Genomic DNA, 25,442 nt, shown 5'->3' on the forward strand with positions numbered 1-25,442 from the left:
GCGCCTGGGTGGCTCAGTTGGTTAAGCGTCTGTCTTCGTCTCAGGTCATGATCCCAGGGTCCTGGGAGCCTGCTTCTTCCTCTCCCACTCCCCCTGCTTGTGTTCCCTCTCTCGCTGGCTGTCTCTGTCAAATAAATAAATAAAATCTTAAAAAAAAAAGGTATTGATAATAAGTTAATCACGTAAGTTGAAAATACAGTCCTGCTCCATACCTTCCTATGTCTTAGGGAGTCCAAGAGATTCTGGAGTAGGGATGCTTTTCCTATTCTCTCTGGATTAGAATATACCCTCACCTAGATTTTCACAGTATTTAAATGTTTTTCCTTTTCCCATTTCTTGAGTGATATTTTTATGTTTAAATTGAAAGCATACAGTGAGGGGAATATATCACATTTAACGTAAATGGCAGTAAAACTGCCCAAGCAATGGGTGTATGATATAGACATATTGAATAAACAAATAAGGTGTGTGATCTTTAGCTGTGTTCTCTTCTGGCATTTTGGAGATGGTATTGAATTACCAAAGTACAATATGATTTATTTTTTATAATACTTTGCATCAGCAGAAGAGCATATATTAGATGCTTGGAAAATGCTTAGCTACAAATTTATGTCCCTCACAATTTGTCTTCATTTGCATATGTTCTGGGAAACTTTAGTCTGTTCTGTTTCTCTTTTCAGAAAGAATAAGAAATTTCATCATCATCTTGTCTATATGGTTCATTGTGGATTATCAGCACTATTCTTCATTTAAAAATGCAAATGTTCTAATAGAGATACCTCCTATAATGATGATCTTTTTGGTGGAGTTGACAGGATGATATAGACATATTATCTCTAAGCCTTTGATAACTGTGTTCCTTATTTTTATTCTAGAAGAGACGCAGTGCTTTCCATTAATAAGAAAATGGGATTAAGAGAAACATGAGTAAGGGTTACATTTGCAGGGCCTGTCTATTTATTCAGAATCTATTTTGTGCTAGAAGTTAGGGAAACTTAGAGATGGACACTTTCTATAAAGCTTGAAATTTTTGTTTCAAATGATAACATTCTGATAAGAGTTGAGTTTTAGTCTTTTGCTAGCTGTGTTCTTTTTCTCAGCTATGGAATGGGGATGATAAAATGCCCATCTCATTAAGTTTTTAATAGGCGTAAATAAGATAGTTCATCTAAAACACTTACCCCAGTGCCTGGGATATAATAAGCACTCAGTATTTGTTAGCTGTCATTTGCTGTGGGGCTTTGTTCACAGTAGCCTCTTTTCCCTTTATTTTCCTGTGTTTGTTTCTGCTGATTTTTTCTGTATTGCTATCAGAGCTAAATTTCTAAAACACAGATCTGATTGTGTAACATTACCTCTTGGGACTGGTTTTTCAACTTGAAAAACCTTTTGTGAGATCATCTTTTCAACTTTAAAAATCTTTTGTGGTTTTCTGTTTTCACAAGAAGAAAGTCATGAATGGCATTTAGCACCTTACCATCAGACTCTGACCTCCCTTATCAAACCAGCTTCTGCCTTTGCCCCCCATTAGTGTGCAGCCCAAATAGGCCATGTGCAGTTATATTTCAATGTCTTGGCTTGTGTCCCTCTTTCTGCCTAGAATTCCTGCTGTAGGCCTCAACCCTTCTTCTCATCCTCAACCCGAAGAAACAATTCTGGGTAATGTGGGCAGCTCAGAGATACCTCTTATTCTTCCCAGACAGATTTTTTTTTATCCCTGTCACTTCTTTATCTTTAGCGTTATCACATTATTAAAGTTAATTACATGTGTCTTGCTCCCCCTCTAGCTTGTGAGTTCCCTTTAGAGCAGAGACCGTAACTTATTCATCACTGTATCACTATAACCCAGTGGGCACTCAGTAAAAACTTGTTGAAATAATGGATTGAGATTTGGCTTAATTTTGTTTTAATTTCAGTGGTTTTTGTTATTCTAGGTCCTGGGCCTTGTCCAAAATATGAGTGTTTTCCAGTGTCCAAAATGTAAACATAGAACTCATATTTTTGGTGCTGATGGTGCAAGAAGACTAGCACGGACCCTTGATCTTGATGTTCTAGGTAAGATCATAGGATATTCTTTTGCAGAGGAAATGGCAGAAGGGAAGGTGGGAATAAGGCATGGTGATGAAGAGTGTCTCAGAAAATGATGAATTGTCTTCAGTTTTGTGCTTTAAATTAAGATAGTAGGGAGTTGTATGTGTTAGCCCTCCTTTGCTTTTATTAATACTTCATTAGTGGAAGGCTTTTTGGAGAGGACGTTTGTTCTGCCAATTATAACTTTTGCTGTGAGTAAAACTGCCTGCAACATGAATTTGAGAAGAGTTTCATGGTATGAGTACTATAATTTGAAGTCCTTATTTTAAATAATGGTCGTCGGTTTGTTTGCTAAAGGAACACATCTCTCAGTATAACAGGTAGATGAAAACACCTGGTTAGTGTGTTGTAGCAGCCTTTGAAAGTGTCAGTTTTTGGTGCATATGAAAAAAATGCCTTCCCGATAAGTTCTGAATTGATCAGTCCTTTTGCTCTAGAAAGGTAATATTTTCTGTTTTCTGTGATCTTTTTATGTTTTTGCCATGTCTATGAGATACGGCACATGAAATTCACGTTGTATATACTGTTCATGTTACTGAATTGAAGGATTGGTGTTATGAAAAGTAAAATTGTGTGGTAAGTAAGCAAAACACAGATTTTAAATTAAACATAATTTTTGAAAAATCCACAGGCAACTTAATGGACATTTTAGGAAACGTGTTGATACTTTCCTTTTGAATGAGTTTCTGTTCTGGGCAAAAGCAGATGTTAGATGCTGAATAAGGGAGGAATAGAGTGAATTATTAGTTTTAGGTAGTTAACAATTAAGATCCCTTAGAGAGCAAGGAATTTCAAAACATTCTTTATTATATCAGTTTCTAAAAGTTGATGTTAAATGTGTTATTGTTATTATGCGTTCACGCTATAGCAGCCACCACGGTACCAGGTGAATACTAATGATATATTTTGATACATTGCTATAATTATAACCACTAATTGTATTCTGCAACTGTTTTTTATTTAACCTAGAAAGTTCAGTTTCCCAAATCTGCATAATAACAACAGATTGACATTCACTTATGTAATAAAGTAAATGTGTAATTATAATGGCATTATTGAATTATGCTGACAATATTATAATTCCCTGATTTATAAATGGGTGGTACAATATTGTAAATCACTTATTTCGAATTTGAAATATATCTCAAAGAGAAACAGTCTCACATATGGAAATTACATTTTACTCAACAGCTTACTCATGTTTAGTTACCCTAAAAATGTGTCAGAAACACTGATTACTGATCACAAAAAATGGATAGTGCTTATAGATTGTTGTATCTAACGGTGTTCTGGGAAAAATAATTCAGAGTTCTAACTCAGAGCTCATCTCCTCCTTTTAAAGCGGTCATGGGGCCCAGTGAGACCTCCCATGATCGGGAGCAGGGGCTCCAATAACAAAGAGGTTGGAGGTGGGAAGGAGGAACTGAAATCAGGGTAAGAGCTCTCCCAGTTATGGCCTCCTGGCTGGTTGAACTCCCCAGGAGCCCTTATATGTCTTTTACTCACTCCCTGGCTGCCTCTTAATTTATTTTAATCCATTGGGCTATATTTAAAAAATTATTTGGTAAAATGGCTCTCAGAACTTTCTCCATATTACCTACCAGGACAGATTATGCATAGTCATTATGTCTCTGAAATATGCCCTTTCTTCCTTCAGACCTAGCCCCTCAAAGATACTTTTCAAGGCTAGGCTGCACTTTACCCGCCTCCCATACCATTACTCCTTTTTATCCTTCTCTGATAGACAGCTGTTAGCCCATTACCACTCTCACTATGGTGTGCCACCTATTTTCTAAAAAGGTTTCCCTCTTTCTTCATCAACTCTTCTGCGCTTATAGATAGGAGGATTATGAGTCTGTGGAAGGCAGAAGCTATATTGATAAATGACGATATAAAGGAGAAGGTTTTGCTTTATTTTCTTCCATTACTGCAGTAGAAATGAAAGCATTCAGGATTCCTTACTATAATGGCATAAATTAAGGAAAAAGCTTTATGGATTTCTAAGAGTTTTCTTTAACGTATTTTCCCTTACCCCTGTGACAGTTTCTTACAGTCTTAAGTTGTTCTAAGAATAGATATCAGATTTACTGAAAAGCTAATCTTTAAATGACTATTGAAATATTCAGGTATTTTGTCATAGGCTATTAAACGTTCAGGAAAGATTTAAAGAGTTGATCAAGATTCCCAAATTTGCTGACAAGAGGAGAATGAAATATGTTCCTCTGTGTACTTTATAATATAACTTGTAATAGATTTGTAATTTTGTAACATATACTTCTGCTTTATTTACCTAGCCTGGCATGGTGCTGACTAACTTATTTATATAAGCCCACACATAAGTTTCAGTAACCGTTACATGGATTTGGAGTGGTTCTAAGAATGCTCAGTACCATGACGAGTTAACTTTTCTACTTATGACTCTATTTACTGCATTTTAAATCTAAACCTTTTGAGAGGCTTCATTTGTGAAGGGGTGGTGGAATCAATTGGATGATGGATCAGAGCATTTTCCCCCTACATTCTACCACCTAATAGTAACATAGCCTCAGGAGAGGCACACAACCTTTTCAACCTCAAGTCTGTATAGTGGAGGTTCTTATATATTTCCTGAGATCTCATCAAGTTCACAAGTTACATATAATGCTATATAGATTGATACATAACAAAAGAAAAATAGTTCTATCGAATAAAGAGGCAGGTAGTGGAGATAACAGAGCTGCCTTACTTTTCAGCAGTTCTCTTATTCCTCTGCCAACATTAGGAAGGTAATTTTGTTATACTTGTTTTTGGACAGCTTTGTCTCCCCATCATTTCCTCTTCATCTTCCTCTTATTGTTTCGTGTGATGTGTCTATATCAGACATTACAGGGAGAAATAATTTTATAAATGTCTTCCAAGCCATTTCTTGCTGGAAGACCTCCAGCAAAGACTAAATCAGAGGCCTTATCCCTTGATTGGCCGCCACATAGCTTTCATATATACCTATACAATCCCTGAACTGCCCTCAAAATGGAATATGTTGCCCCTAATTTTCATTTGAAATTCCTTTTGTAGAGATTTAGCAACTTGAGGAGAGTCTTAATTCAAGTTGATTTGAATGAATTTAATTTAAATTTTGGGGGTTTTTTTCTGAAGTTCAAATAGTGAAATTCCAAATGCCTATAAAAACTTTTGTAGTATTAATGGATGTCTGGTGGACTCTTTTAGGAGACATTCCCTTACATCTTAATATAAGGGAAACTTCAGATACAGGCCAGCCGATTGTGTTTTCACAGCCTGAAAGTGATGAGGTAAGTGATGCTTTTAAATACATATTTTAGTGTCTTTTTACAGGATATGTACTTTTAGATATTTAGAAAGAAAGTTGGGAAGATCAAGTTTATTTGCAGTGCATGTATTAAGCAAAGATTAGTTAACTTGCTTAAAGCATCTTTAAATAACTATTTTATGTGGTAAGCATACCAGTGCTTGCTCTGAATTATTAGCTGAAAAAGTTCACCTATGAAGAGCCATCACCCAGCCAGTTTTCTCATGAAGAACACAAACAATGAGCATTTGTAAAATTCTTATTTTGCTGGCTAGTAGTATCTAACTGCCCAAGTTTACCATATTTCAATATTAGAAATTCAGCTGATTGTTAGGAAAAGGGAAACTAATGTAAGAAAGTATTGAGTTGGGGGCGCCTGGGTGGTGCAGTTGGTTGAGTGTCCGACTCTTGGCTTCAGCTCAGGTTGTGATCTCAGGGTCATGAGTTGGAGCCCTGCATCAGGCTCCGTGCTCAGTGCAGAGTCTGCTTAAAATTTTCTCTCCCTTTCCCTCTGCCCCTCCTGCTCATGCTCTCTGTCTTTCTAAAATAAATAAATAAATCTTAAAAAAAAAAAAAAAGGAAAGTATTGGTTGGATATAGGGAAATTGTTATAATGCATTAGAGATGGAATTTTTCACTACATTTATTTTAATAAATATGATTGAGAAGGTAAGGTCGAAAACTAGTTGTGTTTCATTAGCCAACGTCATTGGGGATACAGTTGATAGATTTTCAAGATTGCTGAAGCTTTACAACTTTAAGAATAAAATCTTTTATTTTACACTTTTTTTTAGATAGGAATAAAATTAATCATATATATCTCTTCTGTCCTAAGTAGCACTTGCTATGTAAGCTAGAAGCTCAGCCACCAACTGGGTACATCAGTTTTGAGGTAGATTTTGTGCTCCTTTGCTGAAAAGCCCCAGTCAGCCTTCTAATAGTTAATTCCTTTTTGTTTTTCCTTAGCTAATGGGTATAACTCTATAGTACTCTTATTTTGGCTATCCATAACTACTACTACTACTTTCATTCCTTTCTTTCTCTAATCTTGTGTGAACTGGAAAATAAAAGAGCTGAGTTTGGTAAGGGTAAATAAATAAATAAAATACGGGTATATCGACAGCCAGGAATCTTGGATAAGTAAAGTACCTTCATTTTGACTTCTTTCTTTCAGGGGCCCAAGGTCCTTTCCCTCTCTTAAGAGTCCACAGTTACAGTGCAGTTGATTGAGTTGCTGGGGATATGATCTCTGAGGAAATAGAGTGTAATGTGTGGCACTTATCATTGTGTTTGTTTTCTCTGACTTACAGGTAGAAAATGTTAAATTTCCTTTTTAGTCTTTTCTTAGAAATCTTTCAGATAAGCAAAAACCATAACCCGTTATTACTCTCATAATTAAAGTCTGGCAACCCAACTACCGTAGGTGTACTTTATGTAGTGGATGAAAGTTGTATAAAAATCAAGTGTGTTTTAATTACACACTTCTAATTGCCTCCTGAGAACAGACTAAAGACATTCTATGGTGATTTCTTATGACTAAGAATAATTACATACTAGATTGTATCAATTACTTGTTTAGATTTTTTAATATTTTCTCCACCTATCCATTATTGCTTTTTTCTTTGAGATTTCTCAAAAGAAGTAAAAGGAATGTAATACAAGAGAAAACATATAGCAGCCATCAAAAGATAATATGATTTAAAACTCTAAACAGCAGTGTTTGTATAGTTTTTTGGAATTGTTTAAAATCTCATTTACATTTGCATAAACATTAGACCTATTATTTTACCGTTGCTGGCTGACATTTATGAGAATGAGGACAGCCTAACCCTTTGTAGTTTGTGCTAGATTTGATTTGGTGAGGTCTCAGCAAAGTAGTGAGAATTTCATGTACCAGATTGTCAACCTTAAATATGAAGACTTCTGAGCAATTTTAAGATTTAGACATGGCCATGAAAAGGGAAAAATAAAATAGTGCCTTGTGTTTATTCTGTTTCCATGGAAATTATTACTTCCTACTCTTAGATTGCAGACATTCATTATTAGTAATCATCCTCCTAATAATAATAGCAGTTACAGTGTACCAGACGTTGTGAGACATTTTACTTACATAATTTTGTGTTCACAACAACTTAATGCGATGTATAAATAGTCCCCATTTTACAGATGAGGAAACTGAGGTTCAAGGAATTTAAATAATTTTCCCAAGATTATAGAACTAATAAATGGTAAAATGTGATTAATAGACAAATCTTTTCCTTGCACACATTGGCCTCTTTCCATTATATCACCTTCTAGGTCCTATACTAATAGCTCTGATTTCTCTAATTTGTTTTAAGAGGTAGTGCAATACTTGGGTGCATTAAATATGTTATCTTATTTGATTCTCGTAACACATTTGTGAGGTATGTAGAATAATCTCCATTTTTCAGATGAAGAAACTGCCCAAGATAGTGCTAGAGGCTACTTCCCTTCACAGCGTTGACACCACACTCTATACATTCTCTTCCCAATGCAATACCTGCTTCCCTTCCTAATAAATTGCAAGATTAGTTCCATGTCTATGATGTATATTTAGACTGGCTTTCAGTTCATCTCCTATTCATATCATAGGATCCTTCTGTTTACTTTTGTGATGAATCTTGCCTCTTGATAACCCCCTTCCTTTTTCCCCTGAGAACACCAATGGAAATATGCTCACAGGAGCTAGTCACAGCCCTCTCAGCGAATTCTGTTGTATTCGTGGAACCTTAGTACCCATTCAACTTGCATGTCTTCATTTAAAGAATAAAGTTTATACTTGCCAACATGATAAACTTCTGCAAAAGGTAATAGGACTGAGCCTATAAAATTGTTAATCATTAGGCCCTTAGATCAACACTTTTTATTGTTTGCTTTTAGGGGTTGACCTATAGGTAAAATTATTAATCAGTAAAGGTTTCATTTTTAGCTTTTTGTTTTCTTACTAATTCTACCTTCTCTGTTTTTCCATCACTCCCTCCTCCCAACACCAGATTCCAGGGCTGTCATTCTCTGCGTGTTGGATCATGTAGAATTGAGCACTAGGGACTTCATTCTCCCAGTAACATTTACCTTTTGGAGGACAAAATACTATAGTGATAGTGATTAATTTGAAATATGAGTCATGCTGAATTTAAGGCATCATCAGAAAAGTTGGAAGTTACAGCACCGGTTAAAAAGCACCAGCAAGCTGTTGCCACCTCATTCATTGGACACTGCTAACAAAAGGGGGGTAATTGAAACTCCAAATATAGTAGTGTATAATAGCCAGAGAAAGCCACAAAGGAGGGAAGAGAAGTGGACACTTAGGATTCAGAACTCTTAAATTCAGTAGCATTGCCTCTTGTGTGTGTGATTATAATTGCTAAGTCAGCTTAATCTACCTTTTGCCTTTGCTTGAGCCCAGGACACATGTAATGGACCCATGACTGACAAATGATGTTGTGGTTTTATCTTTTTGTTGTCAAGTAAAAATCTTAGTATTGGCATACAGAAAAGTATGCTATAAGGTATTCCTGGTAAAGACTTTCAAGTGTAAGTGGAGACTTTATTATCTTATAATTTCTAAATTATTACCTTATAATCTTAATATGAAATGACTGTGTACGATAAAGTAGAACTTCAAATCTTTAAAAACAAAGACAGAGGAAAAAAGTTCTCCATAAAACTTCTTGTACTTTGATTGCCATCCCTTTCCTTTAACTTGTTAATATAGAGCAAACAAATAGGATCCAGCTGTATTATCTGTGCTTCTGGATGGCCCAATAAAAGATCTTAGATAGAAGTGTTATTCTGTGTATATTTGAGGTGATGAAAAAAAGAGAGTATTAACAGTTTGAGAAATCTAAATCATATTTTTTACATATGATACACGTACTTGCCTTTTTGCTAGTTTTGGATTAAACAAAAGGGAGGGATTTAGTTTACTTGTTCCTCAGGCAGGAGAAGTACCTGTGAGTACATGTTCATAAGAGCTCTTCAAGAAATTGTAAATTACTTGAGGATGTAATAGTAATAATAGCAGCCACTAATATTTGCTTCTTTTGTGCCAGTATTACACATACTTTATTAATTACTTAATATTCCCCCAAACCCTTTGAGATATATACTATTACTTCAGCCGTTTTAGAGATGTGGAAACTGTCTTAGAAGGGTTAAATTACATAACTTGCCCAAGACCTCATAGCTAATAAGTGATGGAGCTAAGATTTTAAACCATGCCTGTCTGACGTCAGAGCCCCAACTCCACAAGTGAGCTGTTCTGCCTTCCTTTTGTAACATTACATCCCACAGTTTTCTGAAACAGTAACTTGCATATGATAAGAACCAAAATGTATTTGTTAAAATGATACTGCATTGGCTGAAAAAATTCAATCTCAACAGGTTTGTAGAAATTGAAACTGTGAAACTTAAGCACTTTTAGTGGTTTCTTAACAAATGACAATCTAACCATTACTTTGCGTATGGCATATTGAAAGTTTAAGCTTGGAGATAGTCCATTAAAAAGCAAAGGTTATATATAGCAAATTTGATTATTCTGGAGTCATTCAGTATTTTGTGTAGTCTGATAAGTTTATGTCTCTAATTTAACGTAAGTAAGAATTTAAAGATGATAGAATGATGGCCTCTCAGCTTGCCTTAGTGAACTTTAAATATTCATCACAAAAATTTTAGGCTTAAACACTCAGAAAAGCTACTAGGAGATAAAAGGTATTTACAAAGATGCATGGGTGAAAATCAACACACTAGATTTAAGAGAAATATTTATTTACAAAGTACGCATTATTTTCATTTTAAACAAAACTTGTTTCTGTTAGCTATAGCAGAGAGTGAAACCATTTTTAGATAAAGCATTATGATTAAAATTGCTTTTACTTTGGATTTACTGTTTAATATGTAGTAGAAGGATCTAGGCTTTGGAGTTGGGTGGACCCAGGTTTGAATGTTTTCCAACTTACTGACTTTGTGACCAAGTTGAGTTGATGATGCTTGTTTTACATAAGTGAGATTACTTATGCAAAGTACGTGGTAGAGTAGGTACTCGATAAAAAAAAAATTAAGGCTTTATTCGTATTTTGAGAACTATTCTTTTTTTAAAACAATGAACTCGTAGGTGAGATTTTTAACACTTTTCTGGTTAAATAAAGCATAATTCAGCTGTTAGGGCTGAAGCATGGTTTTTAAAAGTGAAGATGTGTGAAATATACTTAAAACACTTCTTCAAGTCAGGGTAAACAAACTTCAAATAGTTCTTTTACCATGAAGAGTCAGAGAGTTGGTCAGCCTAGGTTCAAAGACCAGCTCATCCCATATTAGCAGTAATGCTTTGGGCAAGACCATTCACCTTTCTGGTTCTTGGTTTCCTTATCTATAAAGTGGGGTTAGTGACAGAATTTATCCCTTAGGGTAGCTGTGAGTTTAAGTGAAACAATACTTGGTAAATATGAAGTACTCAAGTAAAGTTTAGCTATTATCTGTCGTTGTAGATGTAGTAGTGGTGGTGGTGGTGGTGGTGGTGGTGGTGGTGGTGGTGGTATAGTCATAACTCTAAGTGTATATAAATGTATAAATTAATGGTTTTAGAAGATCTCACTATTGTGCCTTACAGTTACTTTTTATAGTTAAGATAGGGGAAATAAATAATATTTGCATTGCAGTTATTTAAAACTTTTAAGATGCAAATATCATGAGCATTGTTCTGACTGGACCATGTAGGCATTGGCTTAGTTTGTGACCCACTGCATCTTGGGGGTTGCTCTTAGTATTCGGCTGCACGGGGGATCCCACAGATGAAGAGTGTAACAGCTGATCCCAGGAATTCTTGCCTGGTACCCAAAATTCAGCAGGTGAAGGAGCCTATGAGATGCTCACTGCTGGTACTGGATGCCATTCTCAGAGGGATGAGGAAGATGCTTTCCAAAGATAAACCATAGGGTGGTGATAAATAGTCCTATTTAAAATGACTAACAGCTCTTATGCCAAAGAAGTTTTGGCAGTATCGAACTCAAGATATCAATTTGTCAGAAGAGGAAGATATAATTTTTCTACAACTAGACTGGGTTGCTAGTTTGCTGACATGGGAATTAGAGCTTAAAAACAGTAATTGCTGGTATTAAATATTTTTTTCAGAAAGTCATCTTTGAAGTATTTGCCCCCTAAATAATCTAAAATTCTCTCTTCCCTGTCACACCTGCAGTGTGCACAACAGCATCCCCTCACTGCTGAATTTCCTCATCTCACTCGGCCTTTTCACTCTTCAGTTCAGGAGACCGCTCTGGCAAACAGTTCATGAGTCATTTGATGTCTTCTGGGGAGAAATACAGAACAAATGAGTCTCTTCTTTTCCAGGCCAAAGCTTACCTGAGGATTGCTGCAGAAGTGGTAAAAAGATTGCCACCACCTCTAAAGTGAGTTCCCCAGGTGTTCTGGAAATTTGCCTGGTGCTTAACAATAAGAAGACTTTTGGAAATCGGCAGTGTGGTGATGAAACCTACAGGAAAAATAGCAATCATAGTTATTTTCTTGTATTTCTACGGAAATAATGTCTTATTTTCAGATATGATGTGCTATGCAATGACTCACAAATAAAATTTTTATATATCAATGCTAACTGCTACATTTAGGAATTTTTGGAAAGCTGATGTGTACCAACTGCATAGAACTGCGTTTTCTTTTAATGAACTACCCCTTGTAGAATCCTGAGTTTGTGTTAGAAGCCCAGCCTTCCATTCAGGAAAGAACTGTGCTCTTTTTGTAGGACTACAGAGTTAGTCATTTAAAGGATTTACTAAATTTGTGTGCTGATATAAGTATGACAACTCTCCATCAGTCAGTTTGGTCTAGATTTAAATCTTGCCTTGGACTATCTTGGACACACTCTTAATATAAATAAACCTCTGCTTCATCTGGACCAGGCTTTACCCTAGACTTACTGAATGTCATCTGCAGGGGTGGGGCCTGGACATGTGTATTTTTAACAGGATTATAATGATTTTGATGATTCTGATTATGACGGAAATAGAATAATAGTTAACAATTTATCAAGTGTTTGCTTGTGTCATTATAATTAATCTTCCATTCATATGAGTGGGGTACTGGGGTACTGTTGTTATCTCCACTTTATAGATGAGAAGACTGAGGTATGGGAGTGTTAAGTGTCTCGCTGGAGATTACTATTCTAGCAAGCGATGGAGCTGGAATTTGAACTTGGGCAGTGGGATGCTGCATCCTTCCTTTTTCACACCAAAGAGCATTCATTTATTTCAAAAGAGAAATATGGTATTCAGCATTTCCTCAAACTTACTGGACAGTGAAACCCTCCCCTCTCCCCTTTAGGAGCATTTCATGGAGTTCGTGTTTCAAATGGTATACTTTGAAAAAAATTTATCTTGTCTAGTTGAGACTCAGAGAAATTCAGGGGGCTTTCCAAGGTCAGGTAACAAGATAATTATAAAGCTGCAAGTGCTGATAAGAATCATTAGTTGATAAAGAAGCAGTCTATGACCTTTGGCAAATACCTTCACATCTTTTGCTTTGTCTCTGGCTTAAATAGCCAGAAAATTAGGCGAAGAGTTACATGTCATTGTACATGTTTTCACGCACTTAGGTTCACATAAAAAACTGTACATGAGTGTTCACAGAGGTTTTATTTGTAATAGCCAAAAACAGCCCAGAGTTTTTCAATGGGCAAATAGTCAAACAAACTGTGATACATCCATACCATGGAATACTACTCAGCAGTGGAAAAGAACAAACTATGGATACATGTTACAACGTGGATGAATTCCAGAGAATTATGCTGAATGAAAAAGCCGGTCCTAAAAGGTTTTATACCATGTGGCTCCATTTATGGAACATTCTTGAAATGACAAAAATTGTAGAAATGGAGAACAGATTAGTGGTTTCCAGAATTTAATGGGGGAGGGTTTCAGGGGAGGGAATTATGTGTGGCTATAAAAGGGCAACATAAGGAATCCTTGTGATGATGGAAGTGCATTCTGTGTTGTGACTGTGTCAATGTCAATATAGTTTTGCAAGATGTTATTGTTGGAGGAAGTTGGGTAGAAGGGCACAATGGAATACACATTATTTCTTACAACTGCATGTGAATCTACAATTACCTCAAAATAAAAATGAAAATTTAATTAAATAAAACAAACACATGCTGCTGTGTCTGAACTGAAATGACTTGGGCCAAATCATCCATGCTAATTAAAATCTTGAATAAAAGAATTTGTGAACACATAGTCATCAACCTTCGTCACTGTGAGAAGGAAGTAGTGACTTTAAGTTGTAGATATATATTTGTGTTTTTATCATTTTTTTGAGAGAAGGTGGATATAAATAATCATTGAGCACTTCTAAATACCAAAAAGCAGGTACTTGAACCAGGCTTAACTTTACCTAGAAAAAGAATGATTTCAATAAGCTCCGGAGATACTAAAAGTTGTATGCCAATTTAATACATCTCATAGAGAAATGGGAAAGATCATTTTTTTTTCTCATAAATACGTGACTTAGAAAAGAGCTACATGTAAAATCACATGCTCTCTTCTCCTTTATCCTTGCCTACAAGTCTTTGCAGATGCTTCCAGGAAAGCCACTGAAAAGATGGTAGTTGGAATATATATGCAGGTTCATAAGTGGAAGAAGAAAAAGTAGCTATAAGAGCAAGAATGAAGCTTATTCTAAAATTTAGCCTATGGCAGCCTTTGCTAAGCTTCAAAGAGCTGACTTTAAAGATAGACTCTCAAGCACAGCTAGTCTGCCTGTTGTCAAGGGTAATATTTATTCCTTATTCTTCACATTTCCATAGAGTGTAGAGAATTTCCATTCCACTCTCCAAGAGGCGAAGGCAAGCTGCCCCACTCGCTTCATGCCAGGGAAGGAGGAGTGACGCATCTTATGGGTAAATTTCTTCCTGTCTGCATTTCTTTGATTTCAGCCAAATCCTGAGCTTTCTGAGGCAGGCTATGGGGAAACCTGTCCATCTCTGCCTTGGACTTGGGTGGGCAAGTCCATCTAATTTAGGAGTTGGGCATTTGGTAGTCCACTTTGGTCACATATCCTCTAATCCAGCTTTTTGTCAGTAATATAGCTAATATTATTTACCTTTATCTGAATTTTGTGTATCTCATTTACAGGGGAAGAATCCCCCCCACCGCAACCACCACACTCCAAAAAACATACCAAATACCTTTCTAGAATCCTAGAAAATCAGAACCAAAGAGTACATTAGAATTCAGATACTTGCATCTCTCCATTGGAAACACTTCTAATAAAAAAATAAGTTTACCAATGGCCAGAAGCTTTCTGGGGGTGGGGAGGAGTGGGGGAAGTTATAATGAAGCATACTATATATATACAGCAAAGCATGGGAGACAAATATATAGATCAGTTGTCTACAAAGTGGACACCCATGTAACTACCAACCAGGTTAAGAAGTAAACCAACACTGACATCACAGAAGCCTCAGTATTTTCTCTCACAATTGCTGCCCTCTCCTTCCCTTACAAAGTTAACCATATACTCATGTAGTAACACCTAAGCTTGTACCCTTCAACGCTATAGTTTTGCCTATTTTTTGCACTTTATATTAAATGGAATTATACAGTATTTTGCCATATATTAATTGCTTTTATTTTGCCCTATATTAACTGCTCTGTATTGTTCCTGTGTTCCACATCTACTGTTGCATATAGGAATTATTCATATTATTTGCTGTAGAATATTACATTGTTTGAATATACCCAACTTACCCATTCCACTGTAGGTGGATATTTGGATTGATTCCAATATTTTGTTCTTAGAGATAGTGCTGCTCTGAGCATTCTTGTACATATTTTCTTGGTGTTCCATACTTAAATTTCTGTTGAGTTATTTCTTGGAGTGGAATTATTGGTAGTTGTTTAGTGGTATCTCTTTGTGGTTTTAACTTGCATTTCCCCGATTACAAATGAAGTTGAGTACCTTTACATATATTTATTGGCTAATTAGATTCCCTGTTTTGTGTACTGTCCAGTCAAATCTCTTGCCCATTTTTCTATTATGTTGTTGGAGTGTTTTATGAATCCTTGTCAGTTCTGTGTTGCAGATATCTTTCCCACTCTATTATGATTTGTCTTTTACTGTCTTAATGGTGTCTTTTGACAATCAAATAATCTTAATTTTAACATATTCAAATGTATTATTTTCCTTTAAATGATTGATTTTTGTGCAGTGCCCCCAAGATCATGAAGATATTACCCTATATTAATTTCTAGAAGTTTTAACATTGTTTTGCCTTCTACATTTAGTTCTACAGTCCACCTAGAATTATGTTTTGGTTATTAGCCCTTAAGTATTTTGTGGGGTTTTTTTTCCTTGTGGTTATCTAATTGTCCACTGGGACTGTCTTTTTCCTCTACTTTTCTGCAGTACCACCTTTGTTGTAAATGAAATGTCTGTTTCTATGGATCTGTTTCTGGACTTTTATTCTGTCCCATTGGTTTATTTGTCTGCCTTTGCACCAATAAGTCACTGTTTTGTTTATCATCACCTGGTTGTTCTTCAAGAATGTTTTGGCAATTCTTGATTTTTTTCATTTTTATATAAATATTAGGGCCAGCTTGTGACATTCAAAGCAACAAACTACTAGAGAGTCTCAGTTTTGCTTAGGATGGAGAAGACTAGGAAGACCATAATACTACCCTTAGAACAAGAAAAAAACTGTATGATCTACAAAACCTTAATTTTTCTTAAACCCACCAGAGATCCTAAGTTACACTGCAGCCAAGTCATCTGAAATGTATGAAAAGACAGACCCCTTCAAGGAGAGACAGGATGCAAGTATACCTTTGGCAAACACAGAAGAAAGAGATTATAAACTCCCAACGATATCAGGTAAGAAAAATCCAGTGAAAAATTTTAACAAATTGCTGAAACTAAGTGTGGGATAGCAGAGAAACTAGAACCCCTAGAAGCTGCTAACAGAAGGGAGTTTGCATCCACTCATAGGCTTTTCTCTGTGGACCTCACAGGGTGCCTAAGAGAAGAATTGAGCATGGAGCAAGGGACTAGAGAAAGCCTTCTTGAGTAGTATAGGCCTGGAGAAGGAGAGTAGTTGATGGTTTGAGAAGAACCTCGCCTGACTCTCCTTCCCTGTGGAACAAACACCAATAAGTCACTAGGAGAGGGTAGTAAAGCTGTCCTTAGATGAAGACCCATTGTAACTGCAGGAGGGGAAATAGAACCCCCACACACACAATCATGGGGGAGAACAGAAGTCATCCTGACTCTGGCCACTAAAGGCATCCTATCCCTGAGAGGAGGGGTGGTATCACTGAGGGGAGAGTTGGTATCACTGAGAAAGCCCATTCACCAAGATTCAGGGGCATAGGGCTTATCTGAGCTAAGGCTGGATCAAAACAACAGAGAATTCCCTGCCCCACTGCAAGCTAGCAAGCACTAAGTATCAAATATTAGCAGTGTCAACTGGTGGAGGAGGGTTAAAGACTATGAATAGAGATGTGAAAAGCTAAGAGTAGAGCCAACCCATCCTTCAGTTTATGCACAAAGTAATACCAGAGGGATTTGAAGCCACTGGTGTACTGAAGGTAACCATAAAACAACAAAACCTAAATAAGATGAATTTCTGACTAAATTAACAGATCTGTACGTTAAGTTTCTAACAAAAGAAGAGTCATGCACATTTTCAGCCATAAATACTATTTACCTCCATTTTTACTATCCTACACATGATGTCCAGCATTCAGTGTAAACAATTATAAGACAACAGAACTAGAACAAATAATCCTAAAATTCTCAGGGAACCACAAGAGACCCTAAATAGCCAAAGCAATCTTGAGAAAGAAGAGCAAAGCTGGAGGTATCACATTCCCAGATTTTAAGGTACACTACAAAGTTACAGTAATCAAAACAGTATGGTACTGGCATAAAAAAATAGTCACATAGGTCCATGGAACAGGATAAAAAGCCCAGAAATAAATCCATACTTATATGATAAAGGAGGAAAGAATATACAATGACAAAAAGAAAGTTTTTTTCAATAAATGGTGTTGGGAAAACTGGATCACTTTCTTACACCATACATAAAAATAAACTCAAAATGGAGTAACGACCTAAATGTGAGAACTGAAGCCATAAACTCCTAAAAGAAAACGTAGGCAGTAATTTCTTGGACATTGATCTTAGCAACATATTTATGGGTGCATCTCCTCCGACAAGAGAAACAAAGGCAAAAATAAAACTAATGGGACTACACCAAAATTGAAAGCTCTTGCATGGCAAAGGAAACCATCAACAAAACAAAAAGGCACCCTACTAAATGGGAGAAAATATTTGCAAATGATATATTCAATAAGAGATAAATATTCAAAGTATATACAACTCAACTGCAAAAAAAAAAAAAAATCTGATTATAAATAGGCAAAGGACCTGAATAGATAACTTTCCCAAAGAAGACTTAGAGATGACCAACAGGTACATGAGAAGATGCCAACATCACTAACCACCAGGGAAATGCAAATCAAAACTGTACTAATAACTCACACATGTCACAATGGCTAGTATCAAAAACACAAAAAATAACTAATGTTGTCAAGGAAGTAGAGAAAAGGGAACCTTCATGCACAGTTAATAGGAATGTACATTGGTGCAGCCACCATGAAAAACAGTATGAGGTTCCTCAAAAAATTAAAAATAGAAATATACTATCCAATAATTCCACTACTGGGTGTTTGCCTTAAGAAAATGAAAACATTAATTTGAAAAGATACATGTACCGCTATGTTTATTGCAGCATTATTTACAATAGCCAAGATAATAGAAGCAACCTAAGTGTCCCCTGATAGATGAATGGATAAAGAAGATTGATGTAATATGATGTGTGTGTGTGTGTGTGTGTGTGTGTGTGAGATATGGAATATTAGCCATAAAGAAGAATGAGATTTTTTTGCCATTTGTGACTACAGGGGTACACCTGTATTATGCTAAGTGAAATAAGTCAGAGAAAGACAAATACTATATAATTTTACTTATATGTGGAATCTGAAAAACAAAACAAGTGAACAAACAAGAAAATAGAAACAGACTCATAGATATAAAGAACAAACTGGTGATTTCCAGAGGGGAGTGGGGTAGAGGGATGGGTGAGATAGGTAAAGAATAAGAGGTACAAACCTCCAGTTAATAAAATAAATAAGTCATAGAAATTAAGAGTACAGCATAGAGAATATAGTCAATAATATTGTAATAATTTTGTATGGTGACTACACTTACATGATGAGCATTGAGTAACATATAGAATTGTTGGATCACCATGTTATACCCCTAAAACTAATATAACATTGTATTTCAACTATACTTCAATAATTAAAAAATATTTAAAAATTATAGGATGTAAAAAGCAAGAAAAATCAACCCGTTATCAAAAGACAAAGCACTCAACAGAATCAGACACAAAGATGACTCAGATGACTCATGTTTGTAATATCAAATAAGGAATGTTTATGATTAATATGTTAAAGGGTTTAAAGGAAAATGTGGACAACATGCTTGAGCACATGCAGAATTTCAGAGACAGATGGAAAGCATAAGAACAAATAAAATAGAAATGCTGGAAGAAAAAAAAACAGTAACAGAGATCAAGAATGCCTTTGGGCTCATCAGTAAAACTTGACAGATGAAAAAATAATCAGTGAACTTGGATGTAGGTAAATAGGAACTACTCAGATTGAAGGACAAAGAATAAAGTTACACACAGACATATGTGTGCATGTGCGAGCAAGAGCTGAGAATAAATTGCCATCTCATAAGAAGAAAGGAACACTGGGACAGACAAAATATTTTAAGAGATAACTGCTAAGAATTCTCTTGATAAAATGGGAGGTAAAAAACTGGAACATTTACAGAGCTCAGAAGGCCCCAAATGGGATTTTTAAAACAAATAACAGATTGAAACTGCTGGAAAAACAAAGATAAAAAGAAAATCTTAAAGGCAGTAAATGGAAAAATTCACATTACATACAGACAACAAAAATATGAATTACAGGAAGGCATATAACAATGGAGAGACATTAATAAAGTACTGAAATTTAAAAAACTGCCAATCCAGAATCCTATGCCAGTGAGAATAACATTCAAAAAGGAAAAACTTGGGGCACCTGGATAGCTCAGTTGATTAAGCATCCCACTCTAGGTTTTTGGCTCAGGTCATAATCTCATGGGTTGTGGAATCTAGCCCTGCGTCACATTCCGTGATCAGTGGGGAGTCTGCTTGAAGATTCTCTCCCTCTGCCCTTCTCCCTACTCATGCTCTCTCTCTCTCTCTCTCAAATAAATCTTTTAAAAAAGAAAAAGGAGAAACTTTTTTTTTTTTTTTTACAAAAGCTGAGGGAATTCATTAATAGCAGACTATACTACAATAAATGCTGTAGGAAATTCTTCAGGCAGAGGGAGTAGAACACCAGATGGAAACTTTGATCTATACAAAAGAACTGAAGATCTCTGAAAATGGTTAAAATAAAGATAAACATAAAAAGTACTTATTGTTTTGAGGTGCCTGGGTACCTTAGTCAGTTAAGCATCTGCTTTCAGCTCAGGTCATGCTCCCAGGGTCCTGGGATTGAGCCTCTCATCAGGCTCCCTGCTCAGCTGAAAGCCTGCTTCTCCCTCTCCCACTGCCCCTCTCCCCATCTTGTGCTGTCTCTGAAATAAATAAGTAAAATCTTTTTAAAAAGTACTTATTATCTTATTTTTAATCATCTTAAAAGACAATTGTCTAAATACAAAATAATAGCAATATATTGTGGATTTATAGCATATATAAAGATAAAATACATGAAAACAACACAAAAGATGAGAGGAATATATTTGGAGTATACTATTATAAGATTCTTATACTATATGAGGAAAGGTATTTAATACTATTTGAAATATTAATTAAAGCCAAATACTGTAAATTTTAAATAATTACCTTTTTTTAAAAAAAAATGGGGTTAAATAATAAACCAGTAGGGGCGCTTGGGTGGCACAGTCGTTAAGCGTCTGCCTTTGGCTCAGGGCGTGATCCCGGCATTCTGGGATCGAGCCCCACATCAGGCTCCTCTGCTGGGAGCCTGCTTCTTCCTCTTCCACTCCCCCTGCTTGTGTTCCCTCTCTCGCTGGCTGTCTCTGTCAAATAAATAAAATAAAATCTTTAAAAATAATAATAATAATGATAATAAACCAGTAATGGCGATAAAATTGAATCATAAATCTTTAATCCAAAAGCAAGCAGAAATAGAAAGTATAAAAGGAACAAAGAGCAGATAGGACAAATAGAAAACAGCTTGCAAGATGGCAGATTTTTATCTAAACATACGGATAACTACAATGAATGCAAATGTTCGAAACATACAAATTAAAAGACAGAGATTATCAGATTGGATAAAAAAGCAAGATCCTGCTATATACTGTCTACAAAAAATCCATTTTAAATATAACGATACAAATAGACAAAGTAAAAGATGGAAAAGACATACATTGTTAACATTGATCTAAAGAAAAGTAGAATGGCTGTAGTATTATCACACACAGTAGACTTCAGAACAAGGCACATTACCAGTACTGAAAATTACATAATGATAAAGGTGGTAAGTAGCCAAGAAGATGTAACAATCCTAAATATGTGTCCACCTAACAAAATAGCTTTGAAATATAGGAAGCAAAAATTGATGAAACTAAAAGTAAAAACAGACAAACCTATAATCAGAGTTAGAGATTTCAGTACTCCTCTCTCAATAATTGATGGAACAAGGACAGACACTAAGTATTAGAAGACCTAAGCAATGATCAACATTTATAGACCACTTCTCCCCAAAACAACAGAATATATATTATTTTCAAGGGCACATGGGACGTTCACCAAAATAAACCATATTCTGGGTTGTAAAACATACATCAACATTTAAAATAGCTAAAATCGCATAAAACATGTTATCTTACCATAAGAATTAAATCGAATTCAATAGCAAAAAGATACCTGGAAACCTCTAAGTATCTGGAAATAAAATAATTCTAAATTACCCATATGTCAAAAAGGAAGGAAGAAGGGAAATTATAAAATATTTTGACAGACTGAAAGGGGAAATAAAACATCAAAATTTGTGGTATGCACCTAAAATAGTGCTTACAGGAAAACTTACAGCATTAAATGCTTACTCTAGAAAAGACAAAATCTATCAATGAAATAATCTTCTCTATTAAGAACCTGGAGATAGAAGAGTAAGTTAAACCCAAACAAACAGAAAAAAAAAGGCAACAAATGAAATTAAGAAAAGCAGTAGAGAAAATCAGTGAAATCAAAAGCTGGTGTTTTGAAAAGTGAACAAAACAGACAAACCTCTAGCCAGACTCATTTAGAAGAGAGACAGTCAGACTTAAATTACCAACATCAGGAATGAAAGAGGATATATTACTAAGATCTTACAGACATTAAAAGTACAAAAGGAGCTATTACAAACAATTTTATGCCCATAAAATTGACAACGCAGATGAAATAGACAAATTCCTTGAAAAATACTACCAAAGCTTATTCAAGAAGTAGATGACCTGAATAGTCATAAATTATGTAAAGAAATGTAATTTGTAGTTAAGAATCAAAAAAGTAATCCCCATCCCTGGATGTCATCACTGGAAGAATATGTACCAACATTTATGGAAGAAATAATGCTAGTTCTGTAGAAACTCTTCCAGAAGACAGAAGAGGAAGGAGCACTTCCTAGTTCATTTTTTGAAGCCAGCATTACCCTGATAACTAAACCAAAGACAGTACAAGAAGACTACAGATAAATATTCCTCATAACCATAGATACAAAATATTAAACAAAATATTGTTTAATTGAATCCGTCATGTATAAAAAGAATAATACATTGTGACCAAGAGGTCATTATCCTGGGAATGCAAGGTTGCTTAAACATTTGAAAATCAATCAATGTAAATAACAGATTAAAGAACAGACAGACTAAAGAAAAAACACCATATGTTTATCCTAATAGATGCATAAAAAGCAAATGACAAAATTAGTATTTATTTATGTAACAATTCTCAGCAAACAAGGAATAAAAGACAACTTTTCAACCTGACAGAAAGTGTCTACAAAAAAATTTACAGCTAACATCATAACTAATGGTGAAACACTACTTTCCTTCTAAGATTGGGACCAAAGCAAGGTTGTCCAAGCTCACCACTTTTATTCAATATCATAGTGGAGGTTTTATCAGTGCAATAGAAAAAGAAATAACAGCATATAGATTGGAAAGGAAGAAATATAAGTGTCTTCTTTCACAGATGACATGATTGTCTATGGAGAAAAATCCCCCAAAATAGACAAAAAGGTAACTAGAACTAAGAAGTCAATTAGGCAGTGTTGCAGTATACAAGGTTAATATACAAAAATCAATTTTATTCCTATATACTAGCAATGAATGATTGGAAGTTGAAAAAAAGTACATTTTATAATAGCACAAAAACATTACATATTTAGATATAAATCTAAGATATGTGGACAAATACAAAACACTGATAAAAGAAATCAAAGAAAACTTATATAAATGGTGAGGGATCACGTTCATGGTTTGGAATACTTAATATTGTTAAGACATCTGTCCTCAGATGGAACTATATCCAATGCAATTCCAATTAAATTCCCAGGAGACTCTCTTGCTAAAGTTGACAACTTGAGTCTAAAATTTATATGGAAATAAAGAGGGTCTAGGACAGTGAAAACAGTTTTGAAAAAAGAAGGTTAAAGTCAGAGGACATAAATTACCTGATTTCAAGACTTTTTATAAAGCTACAGTAATCAAGACATTGTGGTTTTGATGTAAAGATAGACATATAGATCCATGGAACAGAATAGAGAGTTTAGAAATAGACATAAACTGATATGATAACTTGATTTTCAGTAAAGGTGCCAAGGCAATTTGATGAGGAATAGATAATGTTTTCAGCATCTGTGCTCTAACAATGAGACAGTCTTTTGCAAAGAAATGAAACTTTATACCTACATATCTACAAAAATTAAAATGGATCATATAACTAAATACGAAATCTAAAACCATGAAACTTCTAGAAGGAAAACATCAGAGGAAACCTTCATGATCTTAAGTTAGTCAAAGATTTCTTAAAAGGGACGTAGAAAAATCACTATAAAACTATAGAAGAAAAGGTTAAATTGTACTTCATAAAAATTAAAAGAAGTATTTAGAAACACAGTTAAGGGAAGACAATTTTCAGACTTAAGAGAAAACATTTATAAAACATATCTGACAAAGAATTTGTGTCTAAACTATATAAAGAACTCTTACAACCTGTTAGAAAGACCAAAAAAAAAAAAAAAAAAAAACCCTAATTTTAAAATGGGCAAAGGATTTCCCTGGAGACTTCAACAAGAAAGAGATACCACTGAAAAATAACATGAAAAATGCTCAACATCTTTAGTCACTAGAAAAATGCCCAAAAAAGCCCCCAAAACAAAACAAAACAAAACCCTGCAATGAGATACCACTACACAGCCACAATAGTGGCTACAGTGGAGAAGACTGACCACACCAACTCTTGGCGATGATATGGATCCACTGGAATTCTATCTCATACACTGTTGATGGAAATGTAAAATGGTACATTTACATTTGGAAAACAGTCTGGCATATTCTAAAAGAGTTAAACATGCACTAACATGCAATTCTAACTATTCTGCTCCTACATATTTACCCAAGAGAAACAAAACATATATCCCCTGAAGACTTATCTATAAATAAAAATATAAATTCCTACCAGTTTTGATTATAATATCCAAAAGCTGGGAACAACTCATATGTGCACCAAATGGTGAATGGACACAACAGATTTGCTCTATCTGTGCAGTAGAATACTTCATAGAATCAAATGGAATGAGTTATTGATACCATATTAATAAATCAATGCTGAGGGAAAGTGGTGCACAAAAAAAAAGTGGAACCTCTATAATTCCATTTATTTTTCTTTAAGATTTTATTTGTTTATTAAAGAGAGAGAGTGAACAACAGAGAGTGTGAGCCGGGGGACGAACAGAGGGATAGGGACGAGCAGACTCCTCGCTGAGCATGGAACCCCACGCAGGGCTCCATCCCACAACCTGAGATCACAACTTGAGTGGAAACCAAGAGTCCCACGCTCAACTGATCCACCACCCAGGCACCCCTGTATAATTCCATTTATATAATTTCTAGAAAATGTGTACTTAACTACTTGAAAAGTAAATCAGTGGTTGCCTAGACATGGGTGTTGAGGGAGAAAGGGATGGAGGGAGGGAAGGATTAAAAAGGAATAAGGAAACTTAGGGAAGTGATAGAAATGTTCAATAACTTGACTATACTGAGGTATCACAGTATATACTGTGGCCAAAACCAATCAACTTGTACACTTTAAATATGTGCAGCTTGGGGCACCTGGGTGGTTCAGTTGGTTGAGCAGCAAACTCAGTTTTGACTCAGGTCATGGTTTCAGGGTCATGAGATCGAACTCCGTGCTCAGCAGGGAGCCTGCTTGAGAGTCTCTCTGTCCCTCTGCCCCTCCCCCTGCTTGTGTGCCCTTTTCTCTCTCTCTCTAAAATAAGTCAAAATTTAATAAATAAATAAGTATGTGGAGTTTATTGTGCATTAGTTATACCACCATAAAGTTATAAAAAAAAGAATGGTGCAGTAATAAATTGCTTTCTGATAACTGGATTATACTTTTCAGAATAGTATATTTATGAGAAGATAACCCTTTTCAAATGACTAACATGTCACAATTCCATATATGGTTATTTTCAAATCCCTTTTTCAAACTCTCATTTTTTTTGTATCTAAGAAAGCTTATTGAAAACTAGGTGAACATTCTCTCTTGAGCTAGTTCGAATGACTATCGATATTTAGATTTCAGGTTGAAACTTGAAGGATAATCAATTCAGTTACTTGCTTTCTTTCCTTTCTTTTGCCACATCCTATTATGTGATCTGAA

The 25,442-nt window shown here is 35.3% G+C and overlaps 1 protein-coding gene across 11 annotated transcripts in view; it reads left to right on the plus strand.

Moving 5' to 3' along the window:
- Nucleotides 1-25,442, plus strand: part of NUBPL (NUBP iron-sulfur cluster assembly factor, mitochondrial) — a 357,232-nt gene that overhangs the window by 265,986 nt on the left and 65,804 nt on the right. For 4 of the 11 annotated variants that reach the window (XM_057306471.1, XM_057306472.1, XM_044389454.3 and 1 more), the window contains 3 exons: nucleotides 1,935-2,055; nucleotides 5,299-5,381; nucleotides 11,616-13,577. In XM_057306471.1, coding sequence (XP_057162454.1) covers nucleotides 1,935-2,055; nucleotides 5,299-5,381; nucleotides 11,616-11,711 — 300 coding nt within the window. In that variant the 3' untranslated portion in view covers nucleotides 11,712-13,577. Of the gene's footprint in view, nucleotides 1-1,934; nucleotides 2,056-5,298; nucleotides 5,382-11,615; nucleotides 13,578-14,234; nucleotides 22,435-25,442 lie in introns of those variants that run through there. The other 7 variants (XR_008957224.1, XR_008957225.1, XM_057306469.1 and 4 more) reach the window with 5 other exon arrangements.

This window comes from Ursus arctos, unplaced genomic scaffold (genome assembly GCF_023065955.2).
Source record: "Ursus arctos isolate Adak ecotype North America unplaced genomic scaffold, UrsArc2.0 scaffold_37, whole genome shotgun sequence".
Taxonomy (NCBI): domain Eukaryota; kingdom Metazoa; phylum Chordata; class Mammalia; order Carnivora; family Ursidae; genus Ursus; species Ursus arctos.